This window comes from Xiphias gladius, chromosome 15 (genome assembly GCF_016859285.1).
Source record: "Xiphias gladius isolate SHS-SW01 ecotype Sanya breed wild chromosome 15, ASM1685928v1, whole genome shotgun sequence".
Classification (NCBI taxonomy): domain Eukaryota; kingdom Metazoa; phylum Chordata; class Actinopteri; order Istiophoriformes; family Xiphiidae; genus Xiphias; species Xiphias gladius.
In genome coordinates, this window is record NC_053414.1 from 5,245,233 (window position 1) to 5,263,282 (window position 18,050).

The window sequence follows — 18,050 nt, forward strand, 5'->3', positions numbered from 1 at the left end:
ACCCTTGTCCAGTTTTATGGTGGAGGTCTACAGAGACCTCCTTGGATTTAATGACATAGTTTTGATCCTGACATGCAGTGTAAACTGTGGGGCCTTACTGTATATACACAGGTGTGTGCCTTTCTAAATTATGTCCAGTCAGGTGGACTCCAGTCAAGTTCTAGACACATCTCAGGGACAATTAAACCAAAGAAGATGCACCTAACGACAATGTGAGTGCCACAGCAAAGGGTCTGAATACTTTGTGAATACGTTTTTAATCCAAAAAGGAAATTGCATTGTTGCAGCAGCCACTTCACATCAATCACAAAAACAGTGAGGCAGGTAACAAACAACACAGTTAAAGGCTAAATTATACACTAAAATCTACTAGATAAACTATAAATATAAAACATAGTTATAAATGATATAGAAAAATTGAGACAAATGATAGATCCATAGCTATACTACACCCACTGCTATATAATACATTGGTGATAATATAATATACTATAATACACTGTACATTAGTGCATGTCAGGTGGATATATAATGCATAGAGCCGCACATACCTTGAAAGATCAGATTAATCTGATATATACCAGATGTGATACAAAAAGCCCACGTGAGCAGTCTGTCCTGTTACACGGAAAAACTATTCTGTCAGAGGAGTCCCTTCTCCCGACGCAGAGGAGAATCATCGTACAGAGTGATGGCAGCGGGCAGGAATGACCTCCTCTAGTGTTAAATGTGCAAGACTGACCCCTCAACGTAGTGCAGATCCTCTTTATACTGAGAAAGGTATATAATATAATATAATATAATATAATATAATATAATATAATATAATATAATATAATATAATATAATATAATATAATATAATATAATATAATATAATATAATATAATATAATATAATATAAACTATAGGATGGCAGTACAAAAAAGTCAGAAATGAGTGTTTTTGGTTCTCCCAATTCTAAGCCTCCACTTTGACAGGTAGTTCACATGAGGTCTCATTTTTCCTACAGCACCCGAACGCGGCCGCCGTTCCCCAAATGACGTGGTAGGTGACGTGCTCCACGGGCCGACCGGAAGGCAGCCGGACTTTTTTCGGTCATTTCCTCTTTCTTCGGCCCGTTGTCGTCACTCACAGTCGGCCCAGTGAAGTCCAGCAAGACAAGAGGACGCTTCATCGCCTTTGTCGCCGTCGAAGAGGAGCAACACAGATTTTCCCTGACGGAGTTTGGGGTCACGGCGGACGAGAGGCTTCCCGAGGTAAGTTTATGTCAGGGAGCGATAGCGCACGGATACGCGGCAACGTTCCCGTACGTAGTTCCCAAACGCACCGTTAGCCGGTACCAGTTGCCACACTAGTAGATGCGTTGGTGGTGAGTGAGGGAGCTAACGGGGATAGTGTATAAAATGTCGATCTTTGCGCGGTGTTTGTTCCGTCCAACAGTCCGGCTACTCCGTTTTTATGCAACAGCGTCATCTTATATAACTGGTAGATAAGCCGGTTATCCGCTTCATAATGGCCCGTATGGGGGAAAATAAAATAAATAAAAAAATAGCCGAAGTAATACTAAAGTAGTCAGAGGGATGTCACACAAATACCACAGGGTAATTTGAAACTATCGCGGAGGTTAGACCGTAAGGAGATAGAGGATTTCCAGAAAGTAAAGCACGGTTATTTTATAGGGGCAGTAGGTTAAGTTGGGGGTAATCTGGGAAACTGACGGGCATTTCTTTTTATTTGCCATTTTATGGACGATCGATGATGAAAATAATCGTTGGCTGCAGCCCTAAACATCGCTACTAATTAAAAACGATATAGAAACAGTGAATAGAGAACAACCAAGACTGGGACTAGGACTCGGATATACACTGCAAAACGATAGTTAGGGCCGCGACCGCAGAGGCCGCAGCTGGTGATCACTTTCATCGTGGATTGATCTGGATATTGATTTCTTGATTAATCTAGTTGTTGTCTGGCTCATGAAATTTCAGAACGTGGTGAAAATAGTGTCACGGTTTCCTCAAGTCAATACATATATCTATATATATATCTATATATATAATAAAATACAAGGAAAAGTGCAGGAGAACAGCAGACAGTGCTGGAAAGATTAACGACTGATCAATTCGCAGTCTTTTCTGGTTGTAAGAACAGAAGCGGAGTACGAGAGGAGTCCACTTTCCCGACAGGGAAAGAGGAGACTAGCTGCAAAGAGTGATGGCCGTAGATGGGAATTACTTTATGTAGTGTTCCTTATCCCTACACAGTAACCACAGTACATCTGAAAGTGATACTGAGTGCCAGACACACTCTGAAAGTCCCAGAGTAACAGCTTATTTTATTTTTTTAAATTAGGTAAAATTATCTTGTGTTCGTCTCACCCGCTTGAATTATGAAGGTCAGTCACTGTTAATCGGTATTGAGACTTTTCCCCCCCTGCTCTTCACTTCAGGCAGAGAAAAAGTCACAACTCAGGACCAGGACCCTAATCGGACTGCGGGCGCCATGAGGTGACGACTGTGACATCTTGTGTTTTTGCCGACGCGAGACTTATGGCAAGGTGATAAACCCGATAACGGCCTCTATCAGAAAACTCTCGACCAGCCCTGATGTTTGACACTCTATAATGTGTGCTGTAGCAATATCTGATTAAAGTTAGTCGCACTCCACCGTGTTTATTGTAGTTTTTTTTTTTTTTGCTGGGCTTTCTTCCTCCGCAGGATCACTCTGTCCTGCCTGCCGGCCTCCTGGTACTGCAGCGTGTCCCTGCTGTCTCTTGGCTGCGCTCCCAGACAGAGGCTGCTGCTGCTGCTGCTGCTGCTCTTCATCACCTCCGCTCTCTTCCTCCTGGGGACCAACCAGAGACTGCTGTGGGGCCCCCGGCAACGGCCTGGGGCCCGAGTCAACAAGTGAGTGGAGGGACATGGGGATTGCTGGGGATTGCTGGGGCCCACATACATTTTTTTTGAAAATTTTGAGGTGAAACTGTCATTTAGAGCAAATGTATATGTTTGGTCTTCACTTATGTTCACTATATAGTATTTTCATTCGAATATTTTTCGAGTATGAAATAGTTAATTGATTGCGGCCCATAAAAACTATATTTTAACTGACAGTGTTTCCCTGGCTGCTGTGCTGCGGTGGTAAAATCGTTATTTTGTATTTGCAAAGTCATCGAATAAAAGTCAACATAAATTCAGGTTCAACAGCTCTGCTCTGTATTTGGCGATACTGACATTTAAATCAGCAATCGGAGAGGAAGTTAGAGGCAACCAAAGGTTGTCTTCGTAACTTCACTGGCTCACAGGTCCTGACCCTCACTGGACTGGTTTACATCGTTATTTTGGAAAAGCTCTGTTCGCTCTGAACCCACTGAGAAAATGAGCTGCCATTTTAAGATGATTATGGACTCTGGCTGTTTTTGGAAAAAGCTCAGTTTATGGGGAAGAAAGACGTTGTTTTAGTCTGAATGTGGACTCATTCTAATAGGGTGTACAGGGAGGACGTGCGACTTGGGTTTTGAGCCACCTCACGCAACCTCGAAGTTTTAAAGTATGTAAAAGTACAGGCTTTCTGTAATAAATGTTCCCGTCATGTGATGGGCTGTTTATCACAAACCTCTTCTTTTGTGTAAACCCGATGTAGTCATGGCTGGACTGGAAAGCCCTCGGTGAACAGAGCCACTTGATAACCATGTTTGTGAGATCGGTTGTCCAATGTGTTTTTTTGAAGCCAGACAGCTCAAAGTGACCTGAAGTGACAGTTTGTGAGACCGACTGCAGGTGCTCTCTCCGGCAACCAAGGGCAGATAAGAATGCAGAGATGATTTATATGAGTTAAAGGAACTCTGTAGTTTTATTTCCAACGCCCCGACAACAGGTCCTGTCTGCATTCAAGTGTGTCTTTGTGTGCATTTTAATAAACTCACACAAAGTAGAGATGAACTAAAGGGAGGGGAGCGCCGCTGTTGTTCCTCGCGTGCAGTCGCTCCCAGACCCTCTGGCATCTCAAATGTTTTACGCCTGCTGTTTGCTCACGGATTTTAGAGCCACGCACAGTATATTGAATATGCTGCGTGGGTGTCACCGCTGTGAATTAAAAGCTGTACCAGCGACTGTCATGGAGCCGCACTTAATCACACTTGTTTTTCAAGAATGGTATCGATGGGAGGGAGAACGTAGTATGAACACTGAACATCCACGAATAACAGAGTAGGAAGTAAAGGTTCCTGATGCAGTGGTCATTTTAGAAAACAACTTTGATATTTAAGTATAGTACATACGAGGACCTCGGGGTTTGTGACTGTGTTGTGGTTTTATGAAGGACCCGACACACTTGGTGCCATTTAAAAAAAAACAAAAAAAAACAAAAACATAATTTGTGTCTATTTTAAGATGTGAATGATTTACCAAGTCTAAGGTTGCTTATTTAGGTGGATCTGTATTTTTGTAACAAATTTCTCAGGCATGTTTGATAATTAGTCATGCTTTGTCCACGTACAGTTTATAAACATTAATAAACGAGCAAGAATATATTCTTCAGCTTCAAAATGTCGGTTCTCCTCCAGGTACCTCTCCATCGCAGAGTCCATGGAGGCCACCGATGTCCTCAACCCTGCTCTGAACTACGGGATCGTGGTGGACTGCGGCAGCAGCGGCTCTCGGGTCTTCGTGTACTACTGGCCCCGCCACAGCGGGAACCCCCACACGCTGCTGGACATCCGACAGATGAAGGACCACGACCACAAACCTGTCGTCAAGAAGATCAAACCTGGTGAGGAAGTGGAGCTCGGCCGTTAGTGGAGTTTGTCACACCGTTTGCTCTCTCTATAAAACTATTGTGTGTGTGTGTTAGATTTTTAAGTTTCATCCCGTAACATCTTCATTTGATTTGCTGCCTTGCAAAAAGTCTAACGCACAAACGAACCAATAGGCAGACAAAGCCTGGCTCTTGGTCTGCTGAGAGCTCGTTATGTTCATGCACAAATGTTTCGATGGTCATCCGTGAACGGCTGTAGCTCCTTTTGTGCGTTACAAACTCATTCTTTCCAGCGCAGTCTGGGAAAGGAAATGGAACAGTTTATGATCAAGATTCAGCCAAGACAAAAGCAGCAGCTCTCCGTTGCTCAATATATTTAATTGCAGTGTTTTAATTGTCTAACACTTCCACCGAAATTATACATACAGAGCAAATTCTGAAGAAATGGAAAGGACTTAAAATTCTGCTTCTGTGTCGCAAACTGTTCCTGGGGCCTTGTTTCTCGTTTTTTGTTTTTTCTCCAATGGTGCCATTGAGAGGCAGAGAGTTATTCTGAACTCACTCGCCGTGTTGTCGAACATTTTGGTGCCAACATGAGGATTATACTTATCATTGTCTGTACCCTTTGGCTCGCGGCCGTGAAGTGAAAGGCAGAGCGTGTGAAAGAGATAGGAGAGAACATTCATGGCAAACAGAAACTGGAAGGACTTTTTTTTTTTTCCCCTTCCTTTTTATGGCAAACTTGCTCGTTTCATTTTTAGGTGAGATGTTCCTCAAGAGCAGTGTTTCTGATGACGTTAGTGTAATACCCGTGGTAAAAACCATTCAGTCCCTGTTACTTTTTTTTTTTTTTTTTTATCTCAGTCACGGCAGACGGATTAGATTCACTGTGTTTGTTCAGGAGCAGCAGTTAAACGCTACGTGGCATTTTGAACCCTGGCCCATCACACGCAGTAACAACCTTTTATGGAAGCACTTGTCCCCTTTGCTGTGTTTTCACGACAGGCGGTGTCGGCTACACGATAAGAACGCTGACTAGTCAGATATTGCATTTATGATCATTTAGTATCGAGGGATTAAAGAATCCAAATGAATTTGTTTTCGTTATTCATTTGCATTTGTAGTTTTATTCCAGCTAAATCAGGCTGATTGATATTACTGGCCGATATTAACCTATCGTAGATATTTGTGTGTCGGCATGCGTGTTGACCGATGAGTAACGGGAAAGAAATGCGAAAGACACTTAATGATTGAGATGATTTAGCAACAGTATCTCCATTGGATATTTTGGCCACAGGAGAGTGTTGACAAGTCATTTTATTTTCAGTTCTTCAATAACCAGATTTTTATCAAAAATGTTTGTTTTTAAAAAACAAACAAAAAAAAAAACCCGACTATTTTCAAATGCAGTGCAAATCTAAAATAAATGTCATATTTTTCTGAAATGCTTAACCGGAGTTCAACCCAGTGAAATCTGTACGAGCCACATTTTCAGAGCCGCTGTCCTCGGAAACATTACTAGAAACGTGAATCCATGAATGGCTACTCAGCATAAGCTCCAGACAAAATAAACGAAGTGACCGTTTGCATGAAATGTCCGGTCGGCTTCTCTGAACCAAACTGCATTTTAGTTCTTTTTTTCTTTTTTTTAGCCCATGATTCATGATGACCCCTTTTTCAGTCTTGGCAGCATTAGAGAGCCTCTTCATTTCTGTGTGGGCGTTATAATTAGCCTTCTATATGCGTCTAGCTGTATCTGAAACACGTTGTCCTCTTTTGCCTGATTGTGCTGAAATATCTCACGCTGGCGAGGCTACAGGTATCTCCACATGCATCCTCTGCACTGCTGGCATGAGGCTACTACCAGATAGGTAGGTAGAAAAGCATGTGAAAAATCTATTCTAAAAAAATTATGTAAAAAAAGTAGTTTGCTCTAATGGGAGTGTGGGTACACTTGGAATCCAATAACAATTTTCAGATTATGATATAATACATATAGTATATGTTTTTCTGTAATACCAATTTTCTTTTCCTAGTCTCAAGTGGTGAATTCAGGGAAGCTCTGACATCCTAGCTTTGAAGGATCACTGCTAAAACGATCACCCTTCCTGTTATTTTACAAAGAAAGAGAAACACCGAAATGCGAACTACGCGCTTCATTTTTTTTTTAGTCTTTGTCTCATCAGAAAATAACATTCACAGATTTGGTATTAATGGCAGAGCTGTTGTATCAGACCTCACTTTTCTTCGATTTGTAGTGTGTAAAATCTCAAAATGTCACGCTGTGCCGAGCTGTATACGTCCTGTACTGCATATGCTGTACTTCTCCACATGTGTAGCCAACAGGCGGCTATCTTGGAGGACCTGGTCACTGATGTGCCCTTGGAGTTTGATTTCCTGTTTTCCAGTTCACATGCTGAGGTCATCTCTGGGAAGCAGGAGGGTGAGAGGACAGACTTTTTTTTTTTTTTACTACGGTGTTACTTGCCGATACTGGATTTGGTTGTTAAACGGTTGTTGCCTGCCTGTCTTTGTGTGTTTCCGTCATGGCTGTGATGACTTGTTCCTGCCGCCTCTCAACCCCAAAGGAGTGTATGCATGGATTGGCATTAACTTTGTGCTGGGCCGCTTTGATCACACTGACGAGGGTGAGTGTGAAGGTATAACAAGACGTATCTGAAACGGACACTAATGTCTGCTTTATGCAGTGTTTGGGTTTTCTGTGCCACTTTCTCCAGATGTGAAATACTCCTTTTTAAACAAGTGTAAAATAAACGATACAAATAATACCTCTCAGTTATGTATTCAGTGTTATTATTCCCTAACAGTTGACCGATAATCAAATCACGACTTTGCAAAAATTGTTCAATCTTCTCAGAGGACGCCACAGTCGAGGTGACAACTGGGTCTCAGAACCAGCAGCCAATCAGCAGGCGGCGTACAGTGGGGATCATGGATATGGGTGGAGCTTCACTGCAGATTGCCTACGAGGTGCCCAGTGCCATCACCTTCAACTCACCCCAGGAGGTAAGGAGGCGCAGTGAGACATCTGTCCCTGCAGGAGTAACTGTGTGAACTCCTAACACCGGAGAACTGTTATCGATTAGGGCTGCAACTGACGTTTATTTCCAGTGTTCAGTTAATCGGCTGATTATTTTCTTGATTGAATCATTTAGTCTATAAAACATTGGAGGAAAAAAAAAAAACTTTGAAAAAATGCCGATCAATTGATCCCAGATCCGAAAAGTGACGTCATCAAATGTCTTGTTTTGTGTGCGAAACCCCCAAAATTTCAGTTTCCCGAGAACTTGAAGCCATCAAATATTCGGCATGTTCGCTTGAAGAATAACTTAAATGATCAATCCTCTATCGTGATAGTCGCCAAATAGTTTTCTGTATATTATTGATATAAAAGAAATCCCTGATTTTGCTGAGCCCTAGCGGTTATCTAGACAGCCGCTCTTGTCGGCAGCGGCGTCATCTCTCAGTGTCTGCTTTTCCAGGAGGAGGCGGGGAAGAGCGTTCTCGCTGAGTTTAACCTGGGATGCGACGTTGAGCACACGCAACACGTGTACCGGGTCTATGTCACCACGTTCCTGGGCTTCGGGGGAAACATGGCCAGGCAGCGCTACGAGGACCAGCTGGTCAACAAGACGCTCGCCCAGAACAGGTTCAGACACACACAGCGTACTGTTGTTTGGGCCACAGTGTATGTCCTTGAATGTTTATAGCTGCTCTATTGTTTTTTAAAAATTGCATTTACCTAAATAACTTATTGAGAACATGGTCCAGATGACTGGTCTCATACCAGTAATATTATTATTGTTATTCAAAATGAGGACTACGTTTCCCACAACCCCCAGTCAGTATTCACTTTTTTTTTTTTTTTTTTTTTCCCCTGTGAAATCCAGCCCGATGGTTAAATTATGTAAAATGTAGTTTAAAGGCCGGTCAGTCCTGGCAATCTGTTGTTTCTACCAATCAAAGTAATATCTCCACACGAATATGGTAAATAAATCTTGTTGCTTGATGCTTCGTCTGATGAACTCTGCGGTATTTAATTCGGACTCAGTCATTATCTAAATAATCTACGATCGAGCCGCGGACTCGCTGTTACTTCGGGACCTCTTCCTCGTGGTTTAGTTCTTCTGGTCTCGCGTACATCAGTGAGTAGCGAACACTACCTAAGGGTTCTTTAAATGATGTTCTTGGCGTTCCTGTTTGTCCAGGTTTCTAACTACACAGACAGGCCTGTTTGAGGACAAACCGTACCTGGACCCGTGTCTGCCGGTGGGCCTGTCGGACACAGTTGTCAGGGACAACCGCACCTTGTACCTGAGGGGTCAGGGCGACTGGGCCCGATGTCAGGAAGCTGTACAGCCCTTCCTGGGCCTCCACAACGGCACCATGTCCCCCGGGGGTGTATATCAGGTACGACTCATTTCAAGTGCTTGCTTCACTTGTGAGTGAGCTCTCATGTCAACGCTAAGCTAGTTAGCATTGCTTTTATGAGAGTTTAACTTCTGGGGTAAATATTGTTGTCACTCCTCTTACTCAGACATAGCAGGGTGCGTGCAAACATCAATTAAGAGTCACACATTTTACCTTTAAAATAAGTGGGTAATTATTATTAGTAATGTCTACTCATTAAAAACTAGCTTTAGGCTAAACAGCATATTCACAGTGATGTTTGTTAATGTCAAATGTCCCTGTTTATTTACAAATAAAGACCAAAATCAATTCCCTTCACATTCTCTCTCGCCAGTTGTCTCATACAGCAGAAAAGCCACAAAATAAACTTGCTTTTTTTTTTTTTTTTTTAATTTCAGGCTCCCATCAACTTCAGCAACAGCGAGTTCTACGGCTTTTCGGAGTTTTATTACTGTATGGAGGACGTGCTGAGGATAGGAGGACAGTACGACAGTGCCAAGTATTCCCGAGCTGCCACGGTAACCACAAACACAACACCGTTATGCAGTGTAGAGGCTGTTAAAGAAGTAATTGGGCTGAGGTTTTTGTTTGTTGATGGAAAGTTTACCGGTGGTTTGTTTTTGGTTTGTTTGCCAGGACTACTGCTCCACCAAGTGGTCGACACTGAAAAAGCGACTGGACAACCAGCTCTTCGCTCAGCAGGCCGACATCAGCAGACTCAAGTAGGTTCAGCTCTCTTCGCCCAGAACTAGAGTCTTCATCAGAGCCACGAAGACTCCGGTGAAACACATCTTTCTCGGTGTCCGTGTCGAGTTTGGGTTTCTGTAGGTGATGCTGGTTTTCCTTCTCCGCGCAGCCAAGACTGTCACCACCTAGTTCTCCCGTTTATTCCAAGCAAAGCACAGACACTCTTGTCATCTCAAATGCGTTGTCTGAGAACGGATCTCTTGTGTGTGTGTGTGTGCCATTTTTCCAAATAATGTTTGGAGCTGTCATAGGAATCAGTGACAAATAGTCAGAAGCAGAATTAGTGGTGGCTGGTGTAACATAAGCCCGATAGGTTTCAATGCAAAGCACGTTACAGATGCACGTAGCAAGCTGCAGATTGTCCACCAGGAGGAGCTGTTCAGTCGTTCTCAGACTGGTCCTTACACTTGAAAACCAATAGCAATGGAAAGTAGCAACACCTGTTTAGACCTGCAGATGTAGACACGTCAATATCACCACCTACATGCAAAGAAAGCTTCTGTGTAAACATGTGATTCAGGTTTGTGTACTTGTACCAGTCAGCCAAAAAAAACAAAACTCAGTCACTCAAACCTGCAGTGGATGTGAAATACCGAAATTCCATTCAGCTAATGGCTATAAAACACCAAATATTTTGAGGATTTTTGTGAATGATTATATAATTTCTTTCGCTTTGTAAATAATGAACCAGGCTCAGCAGTAAGAGACATTTGGCTCCGACTATTTCTCCAGAAAATGAACAACCGACCCTGAGTTTTAATTCTCTGGAGAAATAGTCAGAGTCAGCTGTTCTGCCAGTGAACAGGGATGAATGATTTCAGTAACGGGCGATCATCAGTGAGGCACAAGCTCATCCAGAGATTTTCTGCAGGTGCTGGGTACCAATAAACTGCTAGAACAAAAAATGTGTGCACGCTGCCATCTTGTTCCCAGTCCTCTCTGGTTTCAGTAACACTCAAGTTTGTAGTTGGGGAAGTCACAGCCAAAGTCAGCAGAACTTAACCATCCCGTGTTAATAATTTTGTTATTCCCTCCCCCTCCAAAGTAACCAGGTCCAGGTTCCTGGAGGACAGAGGGTCTGAAAATGTGCTTCAGTTTATATTTGAACAATTATTCAATTTTTTAAAATATTAAATAAAAAACTGCAAAAACTCAACAGCAGATTTAAAAAAAGAGAAAATAAAGGCAGCTGTTAATACTTTTTGTCTGCAGGTGGCAAATGTCAAAATCGCCGAAGGTAAGTACTTTTTTTGCTTGACGTGGTCACTGGAACGTCTCCATCTGCAGGTGTAAACTGCTGCCTCTTGCCTGCGGGTGGCACAGGTTGGACTAGAACTGTAGCTCTGAGACTGCTGAAGGTGCAGCCGTGCAACACACCCATATTCACTGTCCCCTTTGCAGGCTTACAGAGTTCCTGGACCTGTTCAATTTGCCCCCTTTTGACCCATTATGCTGCTCTTGATAACCCAGGTATCAGTGCTTCAAGTCGGCCTGGATGTACGAGGTGTTGCACTCTGGTTTCCGCTTCCCCACCGACTACCTGAGTCTGAAAACAGCCCAGCTGGTTTATGACAAGGAGGTCCAGTGGACTCTGGGAGCCATCCTTTTCAAAACCCGCTTCCTGCCTCTCAGGTAACCCCCTCATTACAACACAAACACACAGACACACAGACAGTATCTTCCAGCATCTTCCAGCAAAACTTCCAACTTCCTACTGCCCCCACGATCCTGCTCAACACCCAGTGCTTCAAATGTTGTGATTATCATCTATTAATATTAATTACAATAATATCTATAATCATTATTTAGAGGAATTGTTGGTCTCTGTAAATATAACTAAAAGGAGTTCGGTCTAGACCTGCTCTACATGAAAAGTGCCCTGAGATTTGGCGCGATGTAAATAAAGTGGACTTGAATGTTTTCGAGGAAAATTGGTATGACTTTAGTCTTAACAATGTAAAAACAAGAGGGAGTTTTTGATGTGAAGCAACCGGTCCTTCCGGCCCTCTGCTGCGTCACCTTTTCACCCTGTGGTTCAGGAAACAAATCACAATATGCAAATTTGCTCAGAGAACCGTGCAGAGTGTGACATAAACCCCCCGGGGCAGAATTAAAGTTGCTGTTTAATAAGGCGATGGAAGAGGCTGTTCACCTGAAGGAGTTCGAAAACGAATGCTCCTGATATAGATTCACCAGTAACGTGTTTCCCAAAAAAAAAAAGGTCCGTCTGTTTAGTTCACATAATGCCAGTCACTTTGCGTAGAGAGTCGCTAAGACAATGAACACAGTGACTCAATGAGCTCTGATCAACTGAACCTCAAAACGCGCAGGTTGTGGAAAGATTTTTCTACAGAGAAACAGTGCGTGGGACAAATGGATGACTTTGGTTTTTCTGTTAAATGAAACGCACAGAACGTGTTGTTTTTCGCTGTGTTCATCGGGATCAGAGGTTTTGTGTTTTCTTGTATGAAACGTGCGCCGGCGGGTCTGTTCATGTCCTCCTCTGCCACCCTTGCGTTCCTCCAGGGACCTGCCCCAGGAAACGCTGCGGCAGAGCCACCCCAGCTGGCTGCGCTCCTCCTTCGTCTACAACCACCACCTGTTCTCGCTCTGCATCCTGGTCGTGGTGCTGGCCATCCTGCTCTACATCCTGCGCCTCCGGAGGATCCACCAGCGGGAGCAGAGGCAGGCCGAGGCCCTGAACCTCCTCTGGGCCGAGGAGGGAGAGGCCCTCCTCCCCTGAGAGATGCGTCCGTGTCAGGAGGCTCCCGACTGAAAACCGGCAGGATCTTCTTACCCCGTGACATTTCTGACTCACTGAAACCATAGATTCAAAACTAAAGGATGTGAGTATAGAGGAAGGTTAATGAGGATCCTGATAATTACTCACCAGCCGAGGGTGTAAGCAAAGAGGTAAGAGTTTACTGCCTGGAAAAACATCACAGTACAGAGGCAGTTTAATGAGCCTGGAAATCAAACGGCTCTGTATGTTCTTTGATTGTGCAGCTTTAAACACAGAGCGCATCTCAGATTGGAGAAATGTTCTCTGGGTTTCACTTTTTCTTCTCTTCAAGACGGTTTTGGATGAAAGGAATCACCTCTGCATCGCAGGATCAAATGCAACCCATTTCCTCTAAGATCTAGTTTCTAGTTTCACGGCCGTCTGGACGGTGAACCCGGATCTGGTTTCATGGTGAACGTCTTTGCGGCTGAGCGAGGAGGCACCGGCGGTAATAAACCCTGCCAGAGGACATAGAGCATAGCAATCCGGGCTTGTTGGGGATTCGACATCCATCCAGGACAAGTTACGTGAAGGCACATGGGACAGAAAAAGCAAATCGTACGCGTTGACCCTATTAGGATTCACATTTTTACAACATTGATTTATCTTTTTCTGGTTTGAAACAAATGAGACTAAGGCTAAAATAGGTTTCCGCCATGCCAGTATTAGCTGCGCTCATTTCATACGGGATCTTCAGGCAACTTCATTTTAGTCCGGGCCTCTCGTGTGTTTTTTAATCATTGATCGTGACGAACAAATCTGAGCCAGCTCGACACAGACTGTCCCTGAGCTCAGGAACCCTAAACCCTGACTGAGATACGCAACGGTTTTGTTTTTTTTCTAAACGCGAACGGCCGTTAAAAACGTTCAGAGTTCACATACAGCTAAATGCTAACACAGGATCCAGAACTTCTGAGAGCAAGCGGCAGCGTGGCGGCGTGGGTGCAGGGCGTCGTCGTACGCACGCACACTGAGTGAGCGCCCGGTGTCTACATGGACGGCCCACTGTGAGACACGCGGTAGGTCATGGACATACACGACTGGATGATGCAGGGAACAGGTGACCGCACAGCAACTTCCGCGCCTGCCTCGTTGGCAGAAAGGCTTCTTCATAAGTGTCGAGTCGCTTCTGTCAGAACCTCCGTGAAAGTCTTCCAGTCGTAATCCGGACTCGGATGTCACCGGAGCTGAAATGCCACGTAACGTGCGACGTATTGGCGCGTCGGCGCGTGATGTGACGGAAGCAGCGGTGCATGTTACCACGCTAATTGTTGGCATTCACGTCAAGGCACAGCTGGGTTTAGTGGCTGACTCGAGAAAGCTGGGCCCGGCCTGACAACCCCGACAACCCCTGTGACTTAGACCTGTCCCCTTTGGCACCATGCCGCAGATAAACTTGACACAAGGGTCTTAGGGGAAAAAAATGTCCGTGTAACACTTTTACTGTTTTGACTGACAGCTGCATGTAGAGTCTCCCAATCGTTCCCATGTGTCTCACGTGGCCATTTGTGTGTCCAGATCCGTCTTACACATCACTGTCGTCCCCCCCCCTTTTAACAAGTACGTGTGACTTTTGCGTCTGATCCTGGCGACAAGTCATAAATCTGCGGGGCTCCGGCCTCGGATTGCGCTTTGATACTTGAATGCCACTGTTGTCCTGCCAAGGCCCCCGTCCGGCCCAGATCTCTATCGGAGCAAAGACAGAGCCAAGAGGCGTTTCTAGCTGTAATAAGCTGAGCGATCTGCTCAGCGTTTGGACGAAAGGCGCTGAAAACAGACGAAGACCCTGGAGGCCTCGTGTCAGCAAATGCCGCCTGATTTCTAAATGCAATAAGTCTACAAAAGGGAAGAATCTGGTCTCATCCCGTGGGAACAGTCTCAGCATATGTTGAACATTTCATATGGTTTTCAAAATGAACTGATTTAAAGCCATTTTTGAGGAAAGAAGCCTTACCCTGAGAAAAAAGGGTCTGTTTTATCGGGTTTTTATGTCTACTGTATTTTATGGCTGTAAAGGAAACCACTGTTTTGGTTGTTTTGGGGTTTTTTTTGTTTTGTTTGTTTTGTTTTTCCAGTGAGTCATGGCATCGTGTTATGCGCTGACAGACTGATTACAGCTGTGCAACAACCATGACGATGCAAAATATGTGTCTGAGAAGCACCTGCTGAAACTTCCTGAGAAGTTAAATAATGTGTCGAGTATTTTTCTTTTCTTTTTCGTGTCCCGATTCATCAGCTTAAACGATGAGGACTGAAAAAGCTGTCTTTGTGGTGTCAACGTTTGGTCGTTGCTTTGTAAAATCTTCTAATGTGATTCCACTCGTTCACCTTTCTTTTCTCTTGGTCCTGACGCAGATGAGTCCTGACACGACCTTGTCAGACTGTCAGTGTGAGTTTGTAACCTTTTGTCTTCGTCTGCACTTCTATCCCCGAACCACTAAGCTTCTGACACAGCAGCCAAAGTCTGAAATTGGAGCTCTGACAGATTCATTTTCTTTTTTTTTTTTTTTTTATTTCTGATGTCCTCATTTACCTCACAATTGTCCAAATGAATCAAAAACTTAAGACCACCTCCTCCTGATTCCTCCTGGTGTCGGAGTGGGTTGCTTTCTGTCTCCCGATGAGGGGTCAACGGTTGAGTGCGTCTTGACCGTCTCAGAGCTGGGCACCGTGCAATGTCGAACAGCAGTTCACTGAAGGGGAACACTTGACTTTGATGTTTTTGATGAAGGTACCTTTTAACATCGATGTGAAACGACACAGCTCCAGTCCAATAAAGGACCTCTTTGTAATACATTTTGACTCTCGCTGGTTCTGTGTGCTGTACCCGCTGCAGACAGGAAAGGGTGTGTTCGATGGCCTGGCCCCGGCGAAAAATTAGTTGGGCATGGGCAATTAAGCCCCCAGCACTGCCTGGCAGGGAAAATGTGCCCTCGATGCCCAGTCAACTGGTTCCACCAGTCAGACAGTTTAGAACTTGTTAAGTTTAGGTTGAGAGTGAGACGCTCTCGGGACTCGTTGTGGAAACAGTAATGTTAGAGTTGAGGAAACAACCTCACCACAGGATCCATTTAGCAACTGTTCTGGAGGTCAGTGTTTAAGCCAACATACAGTGGCGTGGACGGGAAGTCCCTTCGAGTGCTCGGCGGACAGCGAAATTTTGAACAGTTACAACTCGCTGGCAAGCTCCGTCTGCTGCTGGGGATTTTCTGATATGATCGAAAGCTCCAGTGCCGTCACTTTCTCATCTGCTGTTTCCAAGGTCAAGAATGAATTTTGAACCTCAGTAATGTTTCCTGTTTCACGCCACGTGCGTGATTCTTAGAGGGGAGACCGTTTTCGTTTTCAGATGAGGCTAAAGAGCCAAGGTTCACCAAACAAAAAGACTTATTTTCTCATTTCACCTCTAGCGAGTCTTGGTTCTAGTTTTGGCTTTATTTGCCCCGGGTTTTGAGATATCTGCCTCGGAGCTCTCAGTCTCCGAAAGGGACTGTTTCTGCAGGACAAAGTAGTTCCAACAAAAACTGTACACGCCGGGGGTTAGCCAGAGTAACAGGGAGACAAAGTCAGGAAAGACAGCCCGCGAGGATGCAACTGAAACTGAGGTTCGTGGGGATTTTGACTGTCAGACCTTTTCAGCAACAGTACAGCCTGGGAGACAGAATAAAAGCTCCTCTTCTGTGAGACGACATTAGGGGCCGAAATGCCCCGAGAGGTAACGCAGGATAATGATCTGCAGTTGGCGCTCGTCAACACCGAACTGGAAAGAGTTTGGATGAGAAACGGCTGCCAGCCTGTAAAACAATCACCGCCAGTACACACCACAGTTTACAAAGGGCAGTCATTGCCTCCATTCCTTCAGGATGCAGTTACGTAAAAGCCACTTTCATAACCGCTGCTGTAACACCCTGTGACCTGCTGGGGGAGCTGTGCAGCATTTATGAGCTGCTGATCCCACAATGGAACAGAAGACAAACACAAAAAAAAAAAAAAAAAAGACAGAAAACACCTTCGATGGACCACACTGCCACCTCACTGCCTGAGGAAAACTGCTCGAAAAAACAATCTGCAGAAAGGAAAGGGAAGCTTTACCTCGGAGAACGGCGTCTCAAGGCTGGTTCTGATCAGGTTCAGTAACCAAGCGTTACCTTCATCACAGGAGTCATTTTGTCCAAACAAAAAAAATCACAGCAAGTGCTCCATCTTTTCTAAACTGGCTACTATGCACGTTAAAGAAACACTGGCCCCATCTTTATTTTAAAAATATACTTTAATACAACAGCTGCATATAAATATTAAAATATACATTATACAGGTGTACAGTACACTCACACAAAACCAAAACAAAAAATATTAGGCTTCTATTTGTACGGCACTTCTTGTATTTTTTTTTTGTTTTTTTGTTTTTGGAACTATTTTCTTAAAGGTTATTTACTGACAAAGGAGTTGTACATAAAGATGTGTTAATGTGTTAACAGGTCCAAAGTATTACTGTAGTACTGTGATTACTGGGTTACTGAGAGACAGAAGGACGGGGAAGGAAGGGGAGGAAAACAGAGGAGGAGAAGTAAGGGTTGCTGTACAGTATATGACATGGCATTGTGGAATGTTTCTTGTCTCTTGGGTTTTTTCCTTTCCTCCCATCATTCAGCACGTTATCAACAGATTAAAGAACCGGCAGGGATGTGATTATTCCGTCTTTTTTTTTTTTTTTTTTTGACACCAAAGTATCGTTTCATTTATAATGAGACATCAGGTTTTCGTCCTTTTTCCCTGCTCACATCCACGGCCGGCCTCTGATCTCCACTCACCGTCGATCTCGACAGAAACGACTGACTTGGTTTTGGTTAAAGCCACGGGGCGCGTTTCAGGCCCCCCCCCCCCAAAAAAAAAAAATAAAAAAAATAATACATCATCACTACATTTGTGACGGAGAGCCGAGCATCTGTGTTCCCAATCTCTGGTGATTTTTTTTTTTTTTAGTTCTGAAAAACCCAGGAGGTCGTTTAAACTCTTACCGTCCGCCCGCGGGACGCTAGCACCGTGCACAACTCTCGCAGGCTGCTAGTATGTGAGAGGTTACACGAGTATGGACGTTTGTTGGTAGATTAGACTCGCGTTTTCAATCGATGCAGGGGTTTTCAAAACTAACACCCCCCCCTGTCGTAAAAGGAAGGCCGTGCAGCCGGCCGAGAAGTGGTCCCGCACGTAACCCCCCATGAAAGCAACAATTTTTTATTTTCACACTTTGTTTCCAGTACAGATTAAACTTATCAAGATGTAACGGGTTAATCAGTGAGTGTTAGAGGTGCTGGGGGGGGGGGGGGTTGTCG

General features: G+C 44.3%; 1 protein-coding gene across 1 annotated transcript; it reads left to right on the forward strand.

The window, feature by feature from the left end:
• The first annotated feature begins 1,025 nt into the window (after positions 1-1,025).
• LOC120800335 (ectonucleoside triphosphate diphosphohydrolase 4-like) lies at positions 1,026-16,714 on the forward strand. The gene is made up of 14 exons (XM_040146372.1): positions 1,026-1,258; positions 2,452-2,559; positions 2,720-2,908; positions 4,567-4,793; positions 6,577-6,628; positions 7,097-7,200; positions 7,346-7,405; positions 7,636-7,784; positions 8,261-8,427; positions 8,987-9,188; positions 9,587-9,706; positions 9,825-9,910; positions 11,406-11,567; positions 12,462-16,714. The coding sequence occupies exons 2-14, from the start codon at positions 2,552-2,554 to the stop codon at positions 12,676-12,678; spliced, it is 1,743 nt and encodes a 580-aa protein (XP_040002306.1). The 5' UTR covers positions 1,026-1,258; positions 2,452-2,551; the 3' UTR covers positions 12,679-16,714.
• Positions 16,715-18,050: the final 1,336 nt, after the last annotated feature.